The 23,615-nt window shown below is 47.7% G+C and overlaps 1 protein-coding gene across 3 annotated transcripts in view; it reads right to left on the bottom strand.

Moving 5' to 3' along the window:
* Window positions 1–201: 201 nt before the first annotated feature.
* The window catches only part of Xpo6 (exportin 6), an 87,839-nt gene continuing 64,425 nt past the window's right edge, over window positions 202–23,615 (bottom strand). For all 3 annotated transcript variants that reach the window (XM_042666582.1, XM_042666583.1, XM_042666584.1), the window contains 11 exons: window positions 22,247–22,339; window positions 16,102–16,246; window positions 13,597–13,743; window positions 12,677–12,866; window positions 8,682–8,837; window positions 7,536–7,650; window positions 7,194–7,365; window positions 5,235–5,396; window positions 3,278–3,376; window positions 2,874–3,104; window positions 202–839 (listed from right to left, as the gene is read on the bottom strand). In XM_042666582.1, coding sequence (XP_042522516.1) covers window positions 738–839; window positions 2,874–3,104; window positions 3,278–3,376; window positions 5,235–5,396; window positions 7,194–7,365; window positions 7,536–7,650; window positions 8,682–8,837; window positions 12,677–12,866; window positions 13,597–13,743; window positions 16,102–16,246; window positions 22,247–22,339 — 1,612 coding nt within the window. In that variant the 3' untranslated portion in view covers window positions 202–737. The remainder of the gene's footprint in view (window positions 840–2,873; window positions 3,105–3,277; window positions 3,377–5,234; window positions 5,397–7,193; window positions 7,366–7,535; window positions 7,651–8,681; window positions 8,838–12,676; window positions 12,867–13,596; window positions 13,744–16,101; window positions 16,247–22,246; window positions 22,340–23,615) is intronic.

Here is a 23,615-nt window from a genome sequence, read left to right as displayed (position 1 = left end):
CTTCTTCACCTGGCTCAAGGGAGATGTTACCTAGAGGATGGGATGCAGCGTGCCACCCCCACCAGCGAGGCGCTTCCCCAGGGCACGAGGTAGACCCCCCCCAGGTACCCATCACCTTCAGTGCCCCTTGAGGCTCTCAGCTGGCCGCTGGCCGGAAGGAGGCTCCAGTTCCCTAATCCACGTGTCTACCACGCCCACGGCTATAACAACAACGTAAGCACTTTATTTTTCCATTAGGCTTCTTAGTTTCTTAGTATCACAATGGAATGATGAGAAAACAACAACAAAACATGAGTCTTTGTGAGTCTCTGGCAGAGCAGAGACTTCAAGGCATTTGGAGGGGTGGGAGGCTTGACAGAGTTCATTCTGGTCGGTCGTCTGTCTCTCCTTGACTTGCCAGGCCGGGGAGGGATGGCAGAGGTGGAATGGTGAGAAGGTGGCACTGTCACAAGCTGTCCTTGGCGGTTCTGCCCCGTGACTGATATGCACAGGATCGGCGTGGACTACCCGTGGGGTCTCCGGGTGCTCCCTGGGCCCCTTGGCACACAGGCCTCGGCCTGCTCCCAACGCCCTCGGCTTCCACCAGTGCTAACAGGGAGGTGAGCCAGCTCCGCTGGGTGGCGGCAGGAGGGTGGAGGCTAGCCACGCTGCACAGGGCACGGACTCCAAGGAGTGGCGAGACTTGTCAGGGGCTCTGTGCTGGGGTGGGCATGGTGTGGTGGGCAATGTGGGTAACCCTAGAGCTTCACGGTGCCCGGCGGCAGACTGTCGTTGCAGAGCCGGTAGTAGCGCAGGTCGTTGACCAGCCTGTGCACGTTCTGGGTGAACGAGGGCAGGTCCTGCAAGGCAAGGGCACAGCTGCAGCCCAGCCCAAGACCCACTGTCCCCCAGCACCTCAGATCCCACCAGCTGCCTCCACACCCAAGCCCCGAGAGTCCTTTAGACAACACACGGTTCTGCGTGCAAGGCACTGTGGGCAAGGAGGAGTGGCAAACAGGACCTCATGGCATTGTGGAAAGTGATTCCAGACATCGGCTGCCTAGGCCCCCCCAGCCCTGGGCACAGCTTCACGCAGCTTCACGCAGCCTGCCCCAGTCCTCATGGACAGGGAGAAGGATCCAGCCTGGAGCGAGCGCCAGCCTGGCTACCCTCAGTCTCTCCTCTCTCTCCCACGGCCAGTGGAGGTAACGGCATCCCCAGATGGCAACACAGGCAGTGCTGCACAGCTTCAGGCCTCCTGCTCCCCGCCTCGACACTTCTACTATCTCTGGCTCCTTTTCCAGACCCAGCTCAGGGCCCTCTGGTTCTGCCCCAGGAGCCAGGTGGGTATTTGGGCTCACGCCACAACTTCGCAGCCACAGCTCCAGCTCAGCTCCCGCCCCTGGCTCTATACTTCCAGGTTCTATACTGCCAACCCCCTGGCTGCCTCCCGAGCCTAGGAAGAGAACAGCGGTGGCTGAGGATTAACTGACCCAGGCAAGAAAGGTGCTGGGCAGTGTGGCCCACAGGGGGCGCTGTGCTGCTGACCCCAAACCCCAGGGTAGCACCTGGCACTGGGCTAAGAGGCAGTTTGGCTTTAGCAACACACATACATACATACATATTCGAGAGAGGAGGAAGGGGAGAAGGGGGGGGAGAGAGAGAGAGAGAGAGAGAGAGCTCACACGTGCAAGCACACAAACATGAAGGGAAGGAGGGAGAGGAAGAAAAGGGAGTGAGCGGAGGGGGAGAGAGGGAAGGGCAAGTGTGACCTTTTATACATCCTAAAGAAAACCAACTATAGAATGTCCCTTAAAAATCAGTGGCTCTCAAACACCAAGGCAGAATTTTCTTGGTGGAACACAGTAATTCATTTCTCCATTTTTAATAGACACCCTGGATAGCTTCTGATGAAAGATGAGAAAATGGACAGACTGACGGAAGATTCCAAGGCAAAGTACAGTAGGACCTGAGTCTGAGACAAACTTCCTGAAGCTGAATCCCAAGACAGAAGCAAGAGGCAGGAAGCAGAAAGCAAAAAGAGCTGGCACAGCAGCGGGAGGCCGAGCCCTCAAGTGCAGCCGCCAGGGATGCGCTGCTCAGGGGCAGGAATCAAGATGCGTGGGTGCCCAGGGGACAGTGCACTCTCAGCATCTCATGCTTTGACTGGTGGAAGAGGAATTACTTGTCCTGTGAGAAGAGTTCCAAGGAGGGCCCCCACACCAGATGCCTGGGGTGGAAGAGGCAGTAAACTTGAGGGAAGAACAGCTAAGCCAGGCTGGGAAAAGCTGGGCATTATGGGACACAAACATCAGCAACAATGGCTCATGGGCCTTCAGAGTCATCAGTACCTCAGCCCCACCTGAGGTGGTGCTGAGCCCAGAGCCAGACATCCCTCTCTGCCCCCAGGCAACAGTGGCACAAGGAACCGGGTGCAGCTCAGCCTACATGGGCTAGGGGTGGCTGCGAAGAGCTCCCCAGCACCGATCCTCTCAGCCGTCTCCAGGTGTTGGCAGAGTGAGCGTGGCTTCTGTTAGACTTGGTCAGGCTGTCCCTGTTGAGGCTCACTGCCCACTGCCCACTTCTCACCCCAGTGGAGGCCTGCACTGGCAGGGGGGAGTGTGTACAGAAGATGGCTTGCTGGGCCAGGACGTGGGTCTTAATGGCTGAGACTCAGCCATATGGCTACAGACCCCAAGGGTGGGAAAGTGTGTCCTCAACCCAAGCACAGCACTGAGTCATCCTGGCACTGAACAAGCTGCCCCGCGCTACCAAGGGCATAAACCATGCCAGAGGCCATGGCGTGCCATGAGCAGCTGCCCGCCTCACTGAACCAACGCCAGGCTTGAGAACTCTCACTGCCTCCTCGCAGCCTGGCCTCCCTTTCGACTCACCCGATCCATCTTGAAGTTCCGTCCCAGCACGTTTTTCTGGTTGGCATCCACGCCATCACAGCTGGTCAGGAACTCTGGAAGGAAGGCTGCAAAGAAGCCATCGAAGTCAACGGAAGCCATGTTGTAAATGGCGATGGCAATCTCCTCCTGCAGAAGGTCATGGGACTTGTGGACCAGGACCTGGAGCAGCACATTCACAAACTGGAACAGCATGGTTGTCCGGAAGATCTTCTGCAGGGAGAGGGGTGGGGCAATGTTGGCCATGAGGCTCCCTCAGATCCTATGGGGCTGCCCCGGTTCCACTCCATCCACACTCACGCTCCCTGACCCAGGAGTCAAGGGTGCAGGGCTCAGCTCATGGTGACTGGATTCAGTATCTTTCCAAGAGACAGATGCACAATTACCTTGTGGTACAGCTTCTGTTTGGTGTTGAGGGTCTCCAAGTAGAAGAGATTTTGCTTGAAAAGATGGATATCAGGCTGGAGAAAGGACTGTCCAAAAGCCTGGGAAATAAGACACCATTTTGTAAGCAGCACTTAAGCTCCCTCGGACCAGCCCTTGTCTCAGTTCTCCTGACCTGTCTGCTCAGGACTCTGCAATCTGTTCTCCACTGGGCCGTTATTTTTGGTCTTACCCTGCACCATTTCTAGGAAACCTCTAGTGTCCCTTCACGGGACTGTCTTTGAAGAAGCTCACAAGGATAGTCAAATCCCTCTATAATCTTAACAGGCAGTAAAGACTGCCTAATAAGACCAATCAACCCCTCTGGCAGCCATCTCATGCCTCAGCAACCTGAACTCAGGGGCCTTAAACCCTAGGCTCCTCTCAACTCATCAGCTCGGCATTAGAAACTCTGTGCATGCAAGTTACTAGTTCAGCGCCAGGCGCTGGTTGCTCACTCCTGCAATTCTAGCTATTTAGGAGGCTGAGATCTGAGGATCACGCTCAAAGCTAGCCCAGACAATAAAGGCCATGAGACTCATCTCCAATTAACCACCAGAAAACTGGAAGTGGCGCTGTGGCTCAAGTGGTAGAGCACTCGCCTTGAGCTGAAGAGCTCAGGGACAGCACCCAGGCCCAGAGATCAAGCCCCATGACTGACAAAACAAAAAGTTACTAGTTCAGGACAAAAGCCAACCCCCCCCCCCACAACACAAAGCACCCTAAGGGGTCAGGGACCTGCAAGAACCCTCCCTAGAGAAGCGGCCAACTATAGCTCTGAGAAAGGATCTCGTCCCTGCAGCCACAGTTCCAACAGTTCTGCCCTGCTCTAGCGACCACAGCTCATTTTCTGACCCCATGGTTCCACTCCCATGATGGCATACAATGGCATGGAGTCAGATGGTACAAAGCCTTTCGGACCTAGCAATGCACTAAAATCCATCTCTGTTGTCTGTACCAATATGAGTCCCTTACTTTTTGAGTGGTTTATTGTATGTCCATAGCAGCTGGTGAGTCGATTCACCAACTGATGGACACTTGGGTTGTTTCCAGTTTGGAACAATTATGAACTTGCCACTGTAACCATCTGTGTAAAAGCTGTCGAAACATATGTTTCCTCGGTAAAATACTTAAGAGGTGGGAATACTAGCTTATATATATGCTCAACTATATATTTCACATTATAAAAAGTTGCCAAACTGTGAAAGTATGTTCCAAAGTGGCTCTTACCATCCCTGAGTGGGGGACAAGGGTTTTTAATAAAGCAAGAACAGAGTTTAGACAGATGAAGGGAAGGCGGGGTGGGGAGGAGCAAACCCCTGATCATTCAAGACCCAAGTCCTTGGTGAAGAAGAGATGGAGGAGCCAGTGGTAGGGCATGTGCTTTGTCACCAGTCATGCGTGTACATTCTGTGTGTGGGTGAGGAGGCTGAAGACCCATTGGGAAAAGCGTGCAATAATGGAGAGCCTTATCCTTAGAATGAAAACAGTCATCTGACAGTGAGTACTGTCTACAGGCTGCATTTCTCCCAGTTTAAGCTCAAAACTGGGATTAACATCTATCCAGTTACTTTCCTCAGATGCAAGTGGCATCTGCTCCCCTCTCCTCCCCTCTCCCTTCTCCTTTTCCCTCCTCTCCCCTTCTCTTGCTCCCTCCTCCCCCTCCCTTCTTTGCAGTATTGTCTGTGTGACAATCCCAGCAGTCTTAGTGCTGGGATTACGTCCACAGTGTCATGCCAGGTGCAGCTGGTCTCTACACACTCAGTGAGTGCCCTAGAACCTGTGACTTCAGAGCTGTGGTGACCAGCTGGGAGGAAGCAGGGCCCTGTTCCAGACAAGAAGCCAAGGGACGGCAGGTCAAGGAGGAACTCAGGACAAGGCCCGCCCTTTCTGGGGGCATTCGTCAGCCGTCCACCTCACCTGCATGATGGCGCTGAACTGGGGCTCATTCTCCATCTGTTCCTCAGCAACCCCCCTCTGCACACTGGCCAGAACCGTGGACTTGAAGAAGTATCGCCAGTTGTGATGGAGAGTGCGGAAGAGGAGCTCAAATAACTCTGCCTTCACGTCAGGGGAAGGGCGCTGGGGAGATACACAAGAGGTCAGCCTTCCTCTTTTTTGCATGTGGTACTAGGGATTGAACCAAGACACTTGCACTTGCTTAGCAAGCCAAGTCTGTAGCCTTTTTTTCCCCTTTTCTTTCTTTCTTTTTTTTGGGGGGGGGGCGGAAGGGGGGAGCAAGTATTTTGCTTTTCAGATAGGGACTTACTACCTTTGCTCAGGGTGGCTTCTTGCCTCCACCTCCCACGAGCTGGGATTATAGGCATGAAGCACTGTGGCTGGAGGCCACTCTCAGGTTGGGCCCAGGGCAACACAGAAACCTGAGATGCTAGTGGCATCCCAGAGTGTCAGTGCCACCTCTGTATCTATCTCTTCCTGTCCAGGGGGCATCAAGTTCTGTGGAGTAAGCACTCACACAGGGGTACTTTGTAGCAGAGACAAGCCTGCACCTGAGCTAGGTGCATACAATATACCCTTTTTCTGACAGGAGCGTTAGGCTTTGTCTGCCAGGAAAAAGAGCTACTCTGTGGAGGAACAACAAGAATATGGATTTTCCTGTCAGAAAACAGCTGGTTTGATGTGTTCTCTCCTCCTTGTTGTGCCATCTCCTTTTGTCCTGGCTAACCTACTGGCCTTGTGCTACCTCCAAGGGTGAAGACACGATGCCTCCGAAGCAGCTCCGCTGTCCACAGACAAGGTGAGTTTAAGAGCAGCCAGGAAGCACAAAGAACTGCTAATGAGGACCTTGGAGGTTACAAGCTGAGCTAACTGCCACCTGGGCCTCTCTGGTCTTCAATGCAGCCAGGATTCTTTGAGAAGCAGGGCCCCACAGAGCACAAGTCTCTAGCTCAACCAAAATCTCAAGTCACTAGAGAACATGCAGGTTTCATTATTCTAGATGTCTCTGCAGAATTCAAAATTAAATGGCCACAGATCTTTAATCCAGCTTTGATTAAAATTCAACTGGCACTTGAGCTGACAGGCTTCCCCGGCAGAAGCTGTACAGGGTTCACAGGTGTCTCTGGGGGCAAAGCACCTGGACTCACTTCTGGTCTGGTTCAGTTAGTTAAGCAGCTCAGCTCTTATGTAACTACTATTATAAATCCAAGTTACACCCCTACTTATCCTGGATCGTGTCATGCCAGGTACTTGAGTGTTTTCAAAGGACAAAGAACTTCCTATGACAGTGAATGGTTTACACAGTTCCAAGAACTTGCCCTGCGTCTCTGAGACTGTGGATGCTCTTGGTAGGAAAGCACATGGGTGGTGCTGCTGGCATAGACAGAACAGCAGACATGCACTTCACATTACAAACTGACACTGAAGATTGGCTTGGGCGTATCCCTCAATCTCATGATTAACCTGTTATGCTTACACTAGACTAGTTCCAATTAATCTGATGAACTATTAACAATACTACCAAGGCTAAAGGCATTTTATCTTGGAAAAAACACTACTTTGCAAGAATATTTTAAATTAAATGGACTTTAAAACACAGCAGCTGTAATCCTAGCTACTCAAGAGGCTGAGTTCTGAGGATCATGGTTCAAAGCCAGATTGGGCAGGAAAGTCCATGAGACTCTCATCTCCAATAAACCACTAGAAAACCGGAAGTGGCGCTATGGCCCAGCGGAAGAGCACTCGCCTTGAGCTGAAGAACTGAGGGATAGCGCCCAAGCCCAGAGTTCAAGCCCCACAACCAACCAAAAAAAACAAAAACTACCACAGTGCGCTTTACCTTTATGCTTCATCCCCAACTCCTCCCATCTCCCAGTGGCAAGCAGAGGCAGGGTAAGGAACGGCGAAGGTGCCACCTACCTCAGCTATGATGGGGTACACCTGCTCCATGCAGAGGGAGATGATGCTGGGGAGGAAGGGCTTAAACACCTGGCCAGGCTCCTGTACCACTACCTGCAGAATCTTCAGGAACTTCTCCACCACTCGGCAGCCAGTGCTGCCTTCATGGAGTATGCTTTCAGCCAGTTGCTCTCTGTGAACAAGAGAGAAACCATACAGTAATACAAGAACTGCTTCTCTGGGGACCCACATGACTAGCACCTGTGGTGAGTGAAGACAAGGAGTACCAAGTCCCGGGCTCTGGAGCCAGGCCTCCTGACATCTCCCCTAGCTGAAACTCCTAGGCAGCAGGCATGTGGTTACCTGGTAAACATATTGAGGAAGGTCTGTATGATCTGTTCAGTGAAAGGCACGCCCATCTGTACTCTAAGGCCTCGGAACAGAGTGAGGAAGAAGCTCAGCATCTCATCAGTCACATCTAAGTAAAGGACAAACAAACGGTCAGAGCTATGTACCAGGGACCAGCGGAGCCTCAGCTCCTCCACTGACTACATCCATGCTGCTCTCTCTCTCTAAGGCTTCCTGCTGGAAGAAATTTCTCCAAACCATCAGCCAATGATGGAAAGTGGAAAATGATTAAGGACCTGCTGAGCAAATAGCTCTGTGCAGAGAAGTGCTGCTATATGGCCCACCAATAGAAAATGGAGGTGGCCCCAGATCCGCCCTCACTGCTCAGCATCCAGCAATGGTCAGTTTTTACTGCAGATACATTATATTGCGCTCACACTGACAAAACTACTCAACTGGGTCAACACTTAAGGGCTTTAGCTACTTCTCTTTATGACTGACAATCCCTGCAGTCAGGTCAGGGTAAGTGGCTGCAAGTGGAAGATGAAGGTGTACTCTGGTGCCTTGGCCCAGGTCCATTAAATGGACTAATTGCAGAAAATACTGGTTGCAGCTAGTGTGGCTTTACTAACAGATTTCAAAGATCATCTTTACTCAGTATATTTTGGCCTTTACTGCACACAATTCATTTATACAAGTTGACTGGTGAATGAATATACTCATCCACTGACAAGTCTACTACAAATGCTTTTAGGAGAGCCTGACAAGTAAAGTACATCCACAGAGCTTGGAGCACACTGTCAAGTGCCAGCGGCAGTGACAGAGTAGCTAAGGGAGCATCTCAGTCAAACTTGCCTTGCCACAGAAGCAAGCACATACAACAAGGCGCCCTGCCTCTCTTGTGTGAGACCTACCACTGTCTCATCCTCCCTCTTCAGGGAAGATGAGGGCTTAAAATGAAGACTAGACAGGAGGCGGCAAGTGACTCAGGGGCTCGTGACATGTGCCAGGGCCCCTACTGAGTGCTCTGCTCACTTTTCCATGAAGCCTCAGCCCAGATGCTCCGAAGAAGCAGAGCCCTGTCGCTGACGTCAGCTTCCCTCCACTGAGCAAGTGCAGACACATGGCTCTTCGCAGCAACTCCACCCTCGAGGCTCCTACCTGACTGATGGATGAAGGCTGGAAAGAGGGCCAGAGAGACCTGAACAGATTCCTGCAGTGACTGGTAGCAGATCTGCCGAGACTTTGTGGACTCCCCAGAGATGTTCTCCACAATATCTTCCAAAACACTAAGTGTCTGGTGGATGATCACTTTGGCTGCAAATCAAGATTAAGTTGCAGGTTATGAGCTGCCTGAGGATACAGTTCTGTAAGAGGGAATACAACAAATGGGAGAGAAACCTGTCTTGCTAAAAGAACACATTCTCTCTTAATTCTGTTAAATACTTCCCTCCTTCCCTCTGTCCCTCTCCGCCTCCTTATTTTTTACTGCCAAGACTCTAGCTGTCTGCCTGCCTACTCACTTCAGTTTTTACCTCTGTTTTGCCTTACTCATCAGCCACAAGTCCACACAAAAGACAAACTGAGCTATAATCCTAAGCTAGGTATGGTGGCCTTGGCCTTAACCATGACCTACAGAGGGAGAACAGACCAGTAAGGGAAGTGGCCGTGGTGACTGATTACCACAGGCAAGAGACCACATTTGGATCAGCCTTCTTCCACCAGAACTAATCCACATGAGGCATGCAGTGGAGCATGGTGCTGGGGCCAGGAATAAATTACCTGGCCCACCATTAGGCCTATCAGGTCTGTGCTCTGAGAATACACATTATCGTTATCAAGAGAGTAGACACTCCAATGATATCTCTAATTCTAGCAAAACGCCGATACATGATTTCATGTTATGATCCCATATAGTACACAAAGGGAAAAATGAAGGCAGTTGCAGCCAACACAGAAGGGCAGGGAGCCCCTGATATGACCCACAGGGTTAGCAGCTGGCCAGATGCCTTGGGCAGGATCCCCGCTAGTGCCCTGGGGCAGACTTGCTGTGAGGATTAGAGGCAAGGCTCAAAAATAATCCTAGCAGAGCACCTAGCACAGAAGGTCCAGGGAAGTCTGGATGGAGACCCCATGGCTCAGCGAAGCCCAGGGAGAGCAGTCCACCACCTGAAAGTAAGCTCAATCCTGTCTGGAACACTGTGCTCACCAGCCGCTCTACAGGCTAAAGTAACTTCCAAGGTAGAGTATGGCAGAAAGAGGCTCTCAGGAGTTGTGTGGGCTCAACTGTGCCCCAACTCTGCTTGTAGCTGTCTTGGTTTACTCATCAGAAAAAGTATGCCCATAGATAATGTCGCCATACACCCAAGACTGATAGAAGACGACAGTGGCCTACAATAGGCCTAGTCACAGAGACCTGGAAATTGAATGAAAGCACACTTATTACACTACTGACCTGGAAATCACCCCAAACTACTGCAAGCACAAGGGCTTTTACCAAGTGAGAAACCCATGCAAGACAGACATTTTCCTAAGAGCACACAGGCCCTGGAGAAGCAGCGTAGGGGGAAAGCCAAATGAAAGTCCAGACCTCCGTCATAGGGGAAATTAAAAAAGAAACAAGTATATTTATAGGAATGGAAGCTTAAAGCCTTGAAAGCATTGTAAGTATGAATAATAGAACAGGCCATTAACTGTGGTACTTCCACAGGAACAGTGTATTATACAATCATGGTGGGGCATGCCTGTTTTCCTAGCACTCAGGAGAGGAGGTGGGAGGATCTTGAGGCAAAGATACTTTCCAAGTGATAGGCTGTCAGAAACTGCCTGGAAAACAAAATAAGCACCGGTGATATAACAGAAAGCACAGCGCCACTGCCCCCAACCTGTTTGGAAGAATCAGACAGATTGACTAAGGACCTCCGCAAGAAAACAAGCCTGGGCCTTTAAGAATGCAGAGGGCATTTAAAACAAAACTGGGCTGCTTTCTGTATTGAAAGAGGTGACAATCAAACACCGCATCTTCTTGGGCTTTTAAAAATCCAAATAGAGAGCTAGGTGCTGGTGCCTCACTCCTGTAATCCTAGCTACTCAGAAGGCTGAGATCTGAGCAGCAGAGTTGAAGCAAGGCCAGGCAGGAAAGTCCATGAGCTGTGGCTCCGTGATAGAGCACTAGCCTTAAGCAAAAAGAAGATCAGGGACAATGCACAGACCCTGATTTCAAGCCCCAGGATTGGTGTGCGCACACACACACGCACACACAAGTAGGGGGATGGAGGCCAGTAGTATCTTGCCAGCTAACAAGTGTGAGGTTCTAAGTTCAAACCCCAGAACTGCCTCCACGCAAAAAATGCCAAATAGGACAATTTGGCAACAACTGGGGAACTCTTTAATGTGGCTTAAATGCTAAATGAAAGTGTATTATAAAAACATTTAACATCTTGTGAGTTATACATAAAGGTTAGTAATTCAGGTGCAGAATGTCAACGTCTGCAACTTACTTTAAATGTCTGGGTTTGTGTCTTTCTTAATTATATATTGGAGGAAGAACTTCAACCCAGTGTAGCAAAGCATTAACAATCAGTGAACGTGGGTAAAAGATAAGCAATTGTTCTCATTCTCTTAACCACTCTACAGGCTTGAGATGGTTTTAAAGTATAAAGCTAAAGAAGGAAAAGGAACCACTGGGGAGTGAGGACAAAAGGAGCCTAACAAAGTCACAGGGATCTATTCACAGCCAGGTTCTCAAGCCAGTGTCCATCCACCGGCGCACAGTAATCTCAGACAAGACCACAAGCTTAATGTATGTTCACCAAGGAAACCACAGCTGCTACTCAGCAAATATTTCCAGCATGTAGGGCCTTGCCTCTCCCACCCCTTCTTAGGGGTCACAACCATGCAGTTTGTGCTGGTCAAAGTGCCATGTGTCATGTCCTCCAGCATTTACCATGTGCCCTCCCACCCATGCCAAGATGGCGTTCACCAGCCTATGGCTGGAAATGATCTCCCTGTCCCTATATCCAGGGCTGGACAGGAAACATGAGCAAATCTGAGTCTTTCTTCCAGTCTGTGCTGACTGATACAATTACCAAGTAAGATCAAGTTAGAAAAGGGGACCATTGTACCTTATAAACACAACTCCACAAGAGCTGCATTTAATCCCCTCGGCAAGCAAGTCAGTCTTCCCATGTCTTAGTTTCTTCACAGATAAAATCAGGACAATTAGCAGTCCTAACTTATAAAGCTAATGTGAGAATTAAATGAATTACAGAATTTCAAATATACTTAGAACCAGGATCAGGCAAACAGCAAACTTTTTTTTTTTTGGTCCGGTCATGGGACTTGAACTCTGGGCCTGGGCGCTGTCCCTCAGCTCTTCAGCTCAAGGCTAGCACTCTACCACTTGAGACACAGTGCCACTCTTTTTGCTTTCTTTTTCTTTCTTTTTGCTTATGTGGTGCTGAGGAATTACACCCAGGGCCTCAGGCATGCAAGGCAAGCGCTCTACCACTGAGCCACCTTCCCAGCCCGTAAACAGCAAACTTTGAAGAGTGGGGCTGGGAATGTCTGATGTTTGAGGATGGATCTAAAGTCATGGAATAGTATACCTGCAGATATCCGTGACTCTCATCTATGTTAACTACAAATCTACGTCAAGCAGAAAAAGGAAAACAAAAAGAAAACACACTTCAAAATTTCACTTTCTGCCAGGTGCTGGTGGCTATGGCTCACACCTTAATGGTAACTACTCAGGAGACTGAGATCTGAGGGTTTCAATTTTCAAAGCCTTCCCTTAGAGCAAAGGGGAAGTGCTCTGCTGCTCATCTGACGTGATGGCAGTCACTGTAGCTGTCCTCTCGGTGGAAGGCACTACAGACAGCACCTTCCAGGGTCATTTCCATGTTCGCTAGCACTTCCTACATTTTTGCCGAACACCAGGTACATGCACCCAGGAAGTATATCCAGCCCACATGCTAACCGAATTTCATGGCTAAGTGGAATTCTACCTCCCGCACCTGAGTTTTCCACTTAGCAAGCACGGGAACTAATGACTAAATTCACCTCCTGAACCTAAGACACAATTCTCTGCCATAAAGGAGGAGCCATGTCAACCCTACCCAGCTCTCTGGACTGTCCCTGACCAGGGGCCCACTTACTGTCATCCAGGGGCATCTTTCTCTGTGGGGCGACAGCATTGGGCTTCAGGTTGCGATAGTCCCGGGACAGGGCGGAGATGAGGCTGGTGTGGCTGATGGAGCGCACAGGCCACTGCTGCTCACTCTCGGGGAGATTTGGCCATGGGAGCAGCAAGATATTAGAGAGAGCCCGGCACACCAACACCTGAGCCTAGGAGAGACCCAAAGGCATCCATCAGAGTCAAAACAGACAGATAGCTGCGCCAGCTGCTGGCCTTTGGCTTCAATGCACACTTAGAGCTCAAGTCCCAGGCTCCTTTCTTACAGCCTGGGCAGAGCTGTGCTCATCAAAGTTGGCCCATTTCTAAGAAGGCTCAAGGTTTAGAACCCTGAGTCAGGCATAGACAGTCTTGGCCTCCAGAGGCCCTCATTCATAGATGCAGCATTATAGAAGTGAAACCCCACTGTAGACATTAAATCTACCATGGCCCTTAGCTACTGCCTTAAGGAACCACTCAGAACAGGACTGAGAGAACACCTTTCTCATATTCTGGTGTTCTGAAGAAGTGCTTCTGCACCCCTCCTGTTACACCCACCCTACCCCACTGTCCAGCTTGAGCTTCCCAGAAGGCTTCTCAGAAAACACACTTGCCTGGTGCTTCTCCATCTTCAAAAAGCCAAGTGCACAACAGCAGAAACCAGACTGTGGTGAGCCAATGAAAACACAAGGAGGACTCTCACAACACTGGTCAAATGATGCTTTCTAAAAGCCCAACCTTCGTGCCCAGGCACACGCATGAGAGCCCCAGCAGGGTCAGCACCCTCCCTGTGTGCCTTAGCAAGGAAGCACACACAGCACAAGTGCAGTGGGCTGTGTCATCAGGCCCACTACCCCAGTACCCCATAAGCCACATGCTGGTCCAAACAAAGCCACCTCTCACCTTATCAGCAAGCCGCTGGGCAGAGGCATCTGTAATCTTGTTGAATACCTTTTGCACTGCAGGAATGCTGATCAGAAAGACAGGCCTCACGGTGGTGGCCAATGAAACCAGTAAGTGGCACGCAGATAATAGCAACTTGTCCTGGACCTGGAAACAGAAGAGGACATGCTAGCTCACAACATCCCCCATGTGGCTGAAACGACACAGACCACAGAGGTGGCTGTCACATGCCACACATGGTTGTTAGCTGCTGAACCACACCACCCAGGATCCACCTGCAGAATCTTGTCCCTGATGACTGTCAGCCACAAGGTTCCTGTGGCCTTTGCCACCTCCACAGCATCTGTTTCTGCACTATCATTTCCTGTTCTCTTTTCCCAGACACTGGCATCTTTGAACTTAAATCACTTCTCAGCTCAAGAACCCACAGTGGCATTCTTGAGCTATTATACGATCACAGCACTCCCTGGTATGCCATCCACGTCCTGCTTCAAACAATGAAGATTTTTTTTCCAGTTTGGGAGGCTTGAACGCAGTACCTTGTGCTCTTTCTTATTCAGCTTGTTTGCTCATGGGTGGTGCTCCACCACTTGAGCCATGAATCAAGCCCAGCTTTTTTCTAGTTAATAAAAATTGAGTCTCAAGGACTATTCTGCACAGGCTAGCTTCAAACTACAATCTCCCAGGTCTCAGCCTTGTAAGTAGCTAGGATTACAGATATGAGCCACCAAAGCCTGGCAAACAACGAGAGATTCTTTACATCACTCCTCTGGCTCCTACCAAGACAAGCGCTCACTCAGCCCTTCCTTTCACAATTTATCAGTCACACCAGTGTCTCGTTTCCTTCACCTCAGCATGCCTAACAAAACTTACCAAGTAGCAATGTCACTTCCATCTTTGCAAAAGAGGTAACTTGTGGGAAGATGAATATTAGGGATTAAAGCCCAGGGCTTTGTGCAAATTGAGCACGTTCTACCTTTGAGCCACATCCTCAGCCTCAAGAGAATTTTTTTTTTTTTTGCGAGGAGTGGGGGGTGTGGGGGGGAAGGTCCGTCGTGGGACTCAAACTCTGGGCCTGGACTCTGTCCCTCAGCTCTTCAGCTCAAGGCTAGTGCTCTACCACTTGAGCCACAGCGCCACTTCCGGCTTTTTGCTCATGTGGTGCTGAGCAATCGAACCCAGGGCTTCGGGCATGCAAGGCAAGCGCTCTACCACTGAGCCACCTTCCCAGCCCCTCAAGAGAATTTTTTATAGATAAGACCTAACACTGGTAAGACACATCAAAGTCAGGGTGTCCCGATTATTTAGGAAAGAAATAGCATAACTTCCAAGCACTGCTGGTGGCTTGTAATCCTAGCCACTAAGGAGGCTGAGATCTGAGGATCGCGGTTCAAAGCCAGCTTGGGCAAGGAAGTCCATGAGACTCTTATCTCCAATAAGCCACCAGAAAACCAGAAGTGGAGCTGTGGCTCAAAGTACAACACTAGCCTTGAGCAAAAGAGCTCAGGGAACAGTGCCCAGGCCCTGAGTTCAAGCTCCACAGCCAACAACGACAACAACAACAAAAAAATCCAAGAACTATAAAATGTTCCTCATCCCCATTTACTCTAAACTGTTACATTCATAAGTACATGAATTTCAGGAGGATCCCCAGTAACTTTCTCTAGTGAGGGAAGCCTGAAAGTCAGCAACAGCTTGGTAAATTTATGGAATAGGCACCTTAGGGAATAACACAACTTTTTTACAAAGTGTAACTTTACAGTTGCACTTTGTCTTTATAGATAACATACATTTATGGAAAATGACACATTATTCTTATTAACACACTGACAAAAGTGATAAACAGTACTAGATATGATTAAAACTATGATAAAAGAAATACGAGAAGTAAACCGGATCTAGGAACATCAACTGGTAGTCTTGGAGCGCTACTTAGTATTGCTTACATACAGGATACATAAAGGATATAACTTTACTAATAGCTCCACTTGAGGAAAGCCCACACTGCAGGACCCCTAACGTGTACAAGATGCACATAAAAGCCACACACTCCTTTCAATGAAAAATCCAAAGTCCCATGAAAGAACAACCTTGGGCAACAGGAAAAACAGAAGCTGCTCATATGTAAAAGCAACTAAAGAAGCATTATCTGTAGCTACCCATAGCTCCGACATATGGAAATAAGAGGAAAGGTCTAAAAGAACATGAAACCAACTGCTGGCGGTACTTGCCCTGTTCAGGGGGAGGGATTCAAGACAGCAACTCCTTTTAGTCCACAGATTTGAACAACATTTAAGTTTTTCATAGTGAGCATGTATACATGTGCGACTTTAGAGAACTAAAAAGCAAAGTTATATTGGAATGTTGTGTATTACAACTAAAATGGAACACAAAATAACACTTGCATCACAGTGTAACATTTTGGTTCTCAGGTAAACAGATATATAGACAGAAGGACAGGCAAAGTCATATACAAAGTGTGGCATTCATTGTCTCAAGCAAGACCTTGTTGTTGATCAGGGGTGTGATTGCATCCATCGTGGTGGAGATGAGCGTCACGAACTGCTGAGTGTTCTGCCGGTGGGCCTCACTGCAGTACTGCGCTAGCCAGTGGGAGTAGGCCTGGAGGGCAGCCAGTGACTGGGCATGCCTGTGAAAAGGAGGGGAGATGTGATCCACAGGTCAGGAGAACTAGCATGATACTTGTTTCCACTGGATTTAGGAACTATCCACTGTGCTAGCTGTTCCAGGACATGGAGATAGCATGGAAATCATTAACCTGCCCATCCAGGAGCTAAAAATTCAACTACTCATCACCTCCATATGGCCACCTAGAACACAGATGGTGGTCACTGAATGTCTATCAGATCTTACCCAATCTTTCTATAATATACAAAATATATAAGTTCACTGAGAAGAGGTAAAATTGTAAGATCAGAATCAACAAAGTGATAAGAACTAGTGAAAATTTAATACCTACAGCTGCAAACCAAGATGCAGATAAGTACCAGATATTTCGGCTTTGTAAATTGGGTTTCAATATGACAATCTAAAGTTCAAGCTTCCCTTGTCCATCTGTCTGGCTAGAGGAGAACTGAGGTGGCAGAGACCATGATTCCTTTCTGCCTAGGGTCCTACTGCATTTAATGTGTAGTAAAATAGATGCCCAAGATGCTCAACAATAAATCTTACTAAGGCAATGCAGTTGTAAAAGAGATTCCATACCTGTAATCTACCTAAATGTAATTTCTCCCCTTTCTGTAATAGTTACTAAGCAACCTGTGGGTGTCACTACGAGATGAAATAAACAAACTGGAGGCCCTACCTAAAATCATCAGCAACTGGTTATTGTTCTAATTTTATCTTTCCTTTTCTGTTTCTCTGCTGGCAATCTTCTTCTATCAAGGTTTTCCTCCTATCTCTTCTTTAGATCAATATGAATATATAAACTCTACATGAATTTATATCTATATAAATCAAGAATCAATATGGATTCATATGTAAATCTATTCTCACACACACGCACCATCAACAGCATCCTTATTTTCTTTTTTCGGGTCCGGTCTTGGGGCCTGAACTCTGGGCCTGGGCGCTGTCCCTCAGCTCTCCAGCTCAAGGCTAGCGCTCTACCACTTGAGCCACAACACCACTTCCGGCTTTTTTCTTTTTGCTTATGTGGTGCTGAGGAATCAAACCCAGGGCCTCATGCATGCAAGGCAAGCGCTCTACCACTGAGCCACCTTCCCAGCCCTGCATCCTTATTTTCTACTGGTGATCAGAAAAGCCTATTAAGCCAGCCCCCATGTGTCCTTGTGGAATGTTACCAACCCTCACACCACACTTCCTCAAACCACAATCTTCCCCAAGACCACCCTGCCTTGGTCTTACAGGATTTCTCTAAGGCACACTGGCTCCTTTCAGACCTGGGTATGAGGGGCTACACTTACTAGTGTTCCTGCTTCTGGGACCTTTCAGGGACAGAGCTAGGATACAGGCAGATAGCACTTTACAATAAAACTCAATGTACAACTACAGGGCAAACTCACAATAGGGGCCTCTTGATAGGACCCCAAAGCAAAGACAGTAACCATCTCACACACATGCTTGTGTACTCCATGCATGACTGAAGTCTGATCTAGGTTATAGCAGGAAGTTAACATATGGTTTGTAATTAGTTGTAACATTCCTGGGACAACTGGAGACATTTGAGTACAAACCACATTATTACTTCATCCATTAAACCCTTTGAGTGTTGATCATGTTACCATTGTGGAGGAGATTGACCTTACATGAAAGAGATTCATGCTAAAGTATTAATGGGGGGTGGGGGTGGGATTGGGAATGTGGCTTAGTGGTAGTGTGCTTGCCTGGCATGCATGAAGTCCTGGGTTCGATTCCTCATTATCACATAAACAGGAAAAGCCAGAAGTGGCATTGTAGCTCAAATGGTAGGGTGCTAGCCTTGAGTAAAAGAAGCTCAAGCCCTGAGTTTAAGCGGAAGGAAGGAAGGAAGGAAGGAAGGAAGGAAGGAAGGAAGGAAGGAAGGAAGGAAGGAAGGAAGGAAGGAAGGAAGGAAGGAAGGAAGGAAGGAAGGAAGGAAGGACGGAAGGAAGGAAGGAAGGATTTGGACATGAATTCAGGAGCCAGTGGCCTCATACCCATAACCCTAGCAACTCAGGAAGCTGAGATCCGATCATGGTTCAAAGCCACCCAGGCAGGACTGGCAGACTCTTCTCCAATTACCTACTTTCAAAAAAAAAAAAAAAAGGGGGGAGGGGGGGACTGGGAAGGTGGCTCAGTGGTAGAGCGCTTGCCTTGCACGCCTGAGGCCCTGGGGTCGATTCCTCAGTACCACGTAAGCAAAAAGAAAAAAGCCAGAAGTGGTGCTGTGGCTCAAGTGGTAGAGCGCTAGCCTTGAGCTGAAGAGCTGAGGGACAGCGTCCAGGCCCAGAATTCAGGCCCCACGACCAGACCCAAAAAAAAAAAAAAAAAGACAGGAAGTAGAGCTGTGGCTCAAATGGTAGAAAGTGAGCCTTGAGAAAGAAGCTCAAGGACACATGCAGGCCCTAAGTTCAAGTCTAGGATTGGCAAGAAAAAAAAAAAAGTTTGGAATTTATAGGGAAAAGACAGTGATTTTGTATTTTGTATTCAAATCCATAAATCATTCTACCTTTACTTATGTTTTAAACACAAAACCAAAGGGGGAAAGAACACTGTTATGGTTTAAATATAAAATGTCCCCCACAGGGCTGGGAAGGTGACTCAGAGGTAGAGCGCTTGCCTTGCATGCATGAGGCCCTGGGTTCGATTCCCCAGCACCACATAAGCAAAAAGAAAAAAAGCCAGAAGTGGTGCTGTGGCTCAAGTGGTAGAGCGCTAGCCTTGAGCTGAAGAGCTGAGGGACAGCGCCCAGGCCCAGAGTTCAGGCCCCACGACCGGACCCCCCCCCCCCCAAAAAAAAAAGTCCCCCACAGGCTCGTGCATTCAACACTTTATCTCCAGCTGGTGGGACTACTCTGGGTCCCAATCCCTTCCCCTCTCCCCTGCTTCTGTCTTCCAGGAGTGAACAGCTCTCCCCAGATACAGGCTTCAGCTGCTGTGGTGTTCTGCCCTAGCTTAGGAGGCTAAGCTTTCTTTCCATGGACTGATTCCTCTGAAACATCAACTAAATAAAACCTTCCTCCTGTAAATTATTCTCTCAGATACTGGGGCACTAGCTATGTCAAACTAGCACTAATACAGACTTCCAAGTCTTTGGAATCAGAGGACTTCAATCTAGCACATTTAGGGCTCCCAAGGCTGGGAGGGGCTTGTATGCTCCCTGCAGTCATAGGGAACAACTCATGTTCATGAGCAAATTGGCATCTTTCTCAACAGATGCCTCACAACTTTCTCTAATTCTTAAAGAAGAAATCAGCTTTTTAAAAAGTTTGTCTTCCCATCATTTATTTAATTTGCAGCTCAGGAATGCTGTATACTAGGAATAGGCAAATCATAAATCATAGTGTATGTACTGTAGGCTTTGTAGGCCATCCCCCCTGTCATAACCATTCAACTCAAACATTCAACAAAGGCAGCCATAGATGATACATAAATGAATGGGCATGGCATAGATAGCAAACTTGAGTTAAATAAAAGTCACAGGTGCCCACCGTTTGGGACAAAGCTGCTGCCTTGAGCTCCAAAACACCAGCTAAAACTCATAGTAGAGTCACTCAAACACAAGTATCAATCACGGTCACCAAGATGAAACTAAACTGCTCACTTGATGATCCTAGAATTCAGGATTAGAAAACTAACAACAAGATTTCCCCAGTCAGGTACTTTCAAATGCCAAGAAGAAGCTCCCTCTGCCTTGATCCTTTCACAAAAAAGGCAATCACTTGCTTTGCTAGTATTGTCTCCCTGTTCCTACTTGCAGAGAAAGTAACTTTGAGATGACCATTTCCTCTCTCTACTTTTGTTTCTTCAAACCTTTTCTGTTTATAAAAGCAACCTCCTCTACCCAGCTCACCGAAACATTATATTCTAAAACTGAAAAATAAAGGCAATTAAGATTTTTTGCTGAGCGTAGGCATGATGGTGCACATCTGTAATCCCAGCACTCAGGAGGCTAAGCAGGATGATGATGAGTTGAGGCCAGCCTGGACAACATAGAGAGACCCCATCCCAAAATAAAAGTAAAAGGGGGCTGGCAATATTAATTGAGGAGTGGTAGAACACTTACCTAGCATGCTTCAGGTTCAATCCCCAGCACTACCAACACCCACAGTCTTTTAAATTGTAATTTTTTCCTTTGACACTTTATTTACAAAAGCAGGAAGTGGACAGAATTTGGCACAGAGCAGGCCTAGTGTAGGGAATCTCTGGGATAAGACTCAGCCCTTAGGCCCTCTATCTCTTCTCTTCGCTGCTTTCCTAGTGGTTTCCCCTATCTATAGGCTCATCAAAGTATAATCCCTAGACGTTTTGCTTCAAAATAACCCAAGGGTCTTATTTATTATGCAAAAATCTTGAGCCTTTTGCCATCCTACCAAAATGAGAATCTCTTTTTTTTTTTTGGGTCCGGTTGTGGGGCTTGAACTCTGGGCCTGGGTGCTGTCCCTCAGCTCTTCAGCTCAAGGCTAGCACTCTACCACTTGAGCCACAGCGCCACTTCCGACTTTTTTCTTATGTGGTGCTGAGTAATCGAACCCAGGGCCTCATGCATGCAAGGCAAGCGCTCTACCACTGAGCCACCTTCCCAGCCCAAAATGAGAATCTCTTAAGGAACACATTCTCTGTATCCTTCTCTGTCTTGCTTTTGATACTGTATTTGTTTTGGTTTTGTCCACAGCTCTGACTGACAGCTCTTATACCCTTTATGATGTCCTGAGTTGACCATAGCAATACTTTGTTTTAAAATATTTGGCCTTTTGTCCTTGGTTTGTCCAACTGCTTTAGAGCAGAGTGAAAGGTAGTCTTTGTTACCTACAGAACATCCTTTCAAACACACCTAAACACACCTTAATAGTGAGTTCATAGCCACAGGATGGAAGCCTGGCTACCAGAGGAACCTTGGAACCAGCTCAGAGTGGAACCTTTTGGCTCTCTAGTAATTTAATCAGCTAATTGTACTTCCAGAAAAACCAGAAGCTCCTGGATGACCACACACATGCAGGGAGGCCAGCAGAAGCAGCTCTATGAGTATCTTCTTGTCCTAGCCATCCTATCTTATACTAGTAGTAATCTGGAGGTAGTATCAGATTCCATAGGCAGAGGGCTCAGTCGCTGAGATTGTCCTCTTCTTACCATTCCCATGCCAGCTGCAGGCTCTGTGATTACAGCCAGCAGCAGTATGTTGGGATTCCCACAACCTTCTCCTCCATTTTATTCATTTTCTAGAATGGGCCACTACCTCTAGTGGTGTCAGACTGAATTAGGACACCAGAGGTTTCTGCCGACTCAATAGACCAAAAACCCTCACAAAACTCTCCCCATACCCAATCTAGTGTCTGAGTGTCTTGTGAGTATTAAAGTATTTTTATTCACACACTTGCAGTTGCAGTGATTGATCTATTAAAAGATACAAAGGTGGGCTGGCAATGGTGGCTCACGCCTGTAATCCTAGCTACTCAGAAGGCTGAGATCTGAGGATCGTGGTTTGAAGCCAGCCTGGACAGGAAAGTCTATACTACTCAGAAAAAAAGCCAGAAGTGGTGCTACGGTTCAAGCAGTAGAGAGTTATCTTTGAACAAAAGGAGCTCAGGGACAGCACTCAGGCTCAGAGTCTAAGCCCCAGGACTGGCAAAAAAAAAACAAAAACCTACGAAGGTGTCCCCACAGCAGTCCTGGAGGGCCTTGCAGCCTCCCCTCCCTAACTATAAGCTTTCCTCGCCTGCAGTTCCGCTGCTTTCAATGCCTGTTCTACAGAACCACCTTCTCCTCCTGGCTCATCATCCAACAAATTCCACTCCCTCCAGTACCCTATCTCAGACACACAAGCCAATACTCTCTCTAGAATATTCTCTTATTAGAATCTTCATTCTACACTTAGAGTTTAAGAGTCACACCCCTAACCCTGGCAGCCACTACTCCCTTCCCTCTATCTAACTGTCTGAAGGCAAGAATGTGGCCTTTCTTAAGGAGGCACGTACACCAATCTACTCACACATCAATGAGGTCAGGTTTCAACACCGATGGCACAGCTGTTTCAATGTTGTACAGTTTAATCTGAGATCCATATAGAGTGACTTTAACCAACCTGTTGGCAAAGAAACAGGTGAAAATGGACTTTAAGGATAAGGACAAAAATGAACAAAACTGACAAGGTACCAGCAAGGAAATGCCCTAACCGCAGACTTTTTCAAAACAAAAGAATCCACACTAGATCTTTAATTTTACCCAAAGAAAATAATCTGAGACAGACATGAAGATTTCTGTACAAAGACATTCACTAAAATATTTATGGTACCAAGTCTTAAAAGAGCTGGGAATGTGGCTTCGTGGTAGAGTGCTTGTCTAGCATGCATGAAGCCCTGGGTTCGATTCCTTAGTACCACATAAACAGAAAAAGCCGGAAGTAGTGCTGTGGCTCAAGTGGTAGAGTGCTAGCCTTGAACAAAAGAAGCTCAGAGACAGTGCCCAGGCTCTGAGTTCAAGCCCCAGGACTGGCCAAAAAAAAAAAAAAAACGAAGTCTTAAAAATAGGATGGATATAATGGAATATATTACATTTAATTTTTAAAAAATGCTTAGAAGATTATTTAATGACTATGGTCAAGGTATTGTAAATACAAAAGGGCTAACAAATGCTTGTATATGTATTAACCACACTGACTAGTTAGGTCATAAGAAAGAGCCTTCTTTTCACACTGTAATTCAAATGCACAAATAGCAAGCATTGCTCAGCACTGACAGGGAGAGAGGCATACATAGGACTTATAAGATAATGACAAGGGATCTCTGATACACTCTCACCCCAGTTATAATGACTGACAGACATGTCAGTATTGCTCGAGTAAACTAAAACAATGGACATCTAATCCATGGGTTCCATATCCTATCCCAGCTAAAAATTAGTGCAAATGAAGACAGACAAACTGGAATTAGACATGCTGTTGTTTGGCAAGAGCATAGCAGTTAAATTCCATGGGTTCTCTCTCTCATAAACCATGTAAAATGGACAAGGTATACTAACTACCTCTAAGCCACAATTGACTCAAAAGTACAATGGCAATACTGTTTCTCTACACACAATAAAATTAAATAAAACATGCAAACCTACTTTAAAAAATTTCCCACTATTGGCCAGGCACCAGTGGCTCACACCTATAATCCTAGCTAGTCAGGAGGTTGAGATTTGAGGTTTGCAGTTCAAAGCTAGCCCAGGCAGGAAAGCCCATGAGACTCTTATCTCCAACAAACTACTCAGAAAAAAACCAAGAAGTGGTAATGTGGCTAGCCTTGAGCACAAAGAGGCTCAGGGATAGCATTTGGACCCAGAATTCAAGCCCCAGGACCACGCACACACACCAACAC

This window comes from Dipodomys spectabilis, unplaced genomic scaffold (assembly GCF_019054845.1).
Source record: "Dipodomys spectabilis isolate Male_0828 unplaced genomic scaffold, ASM1905484v1 ptg000366l, whole genome shotgun sequence".
Classification (NCBI taxonomy): Eukaryota; Metazoa; Chordata; class Mammalia; order Rodentia; family Heteromyidae; genus Dipodomys; species Dipodomys spectabilis.
The sequence above is the reverse complement of the archived record's forward strand: the minus strand, read 5'-3'. Positions and strand labels throughout refer to the sequence as shown.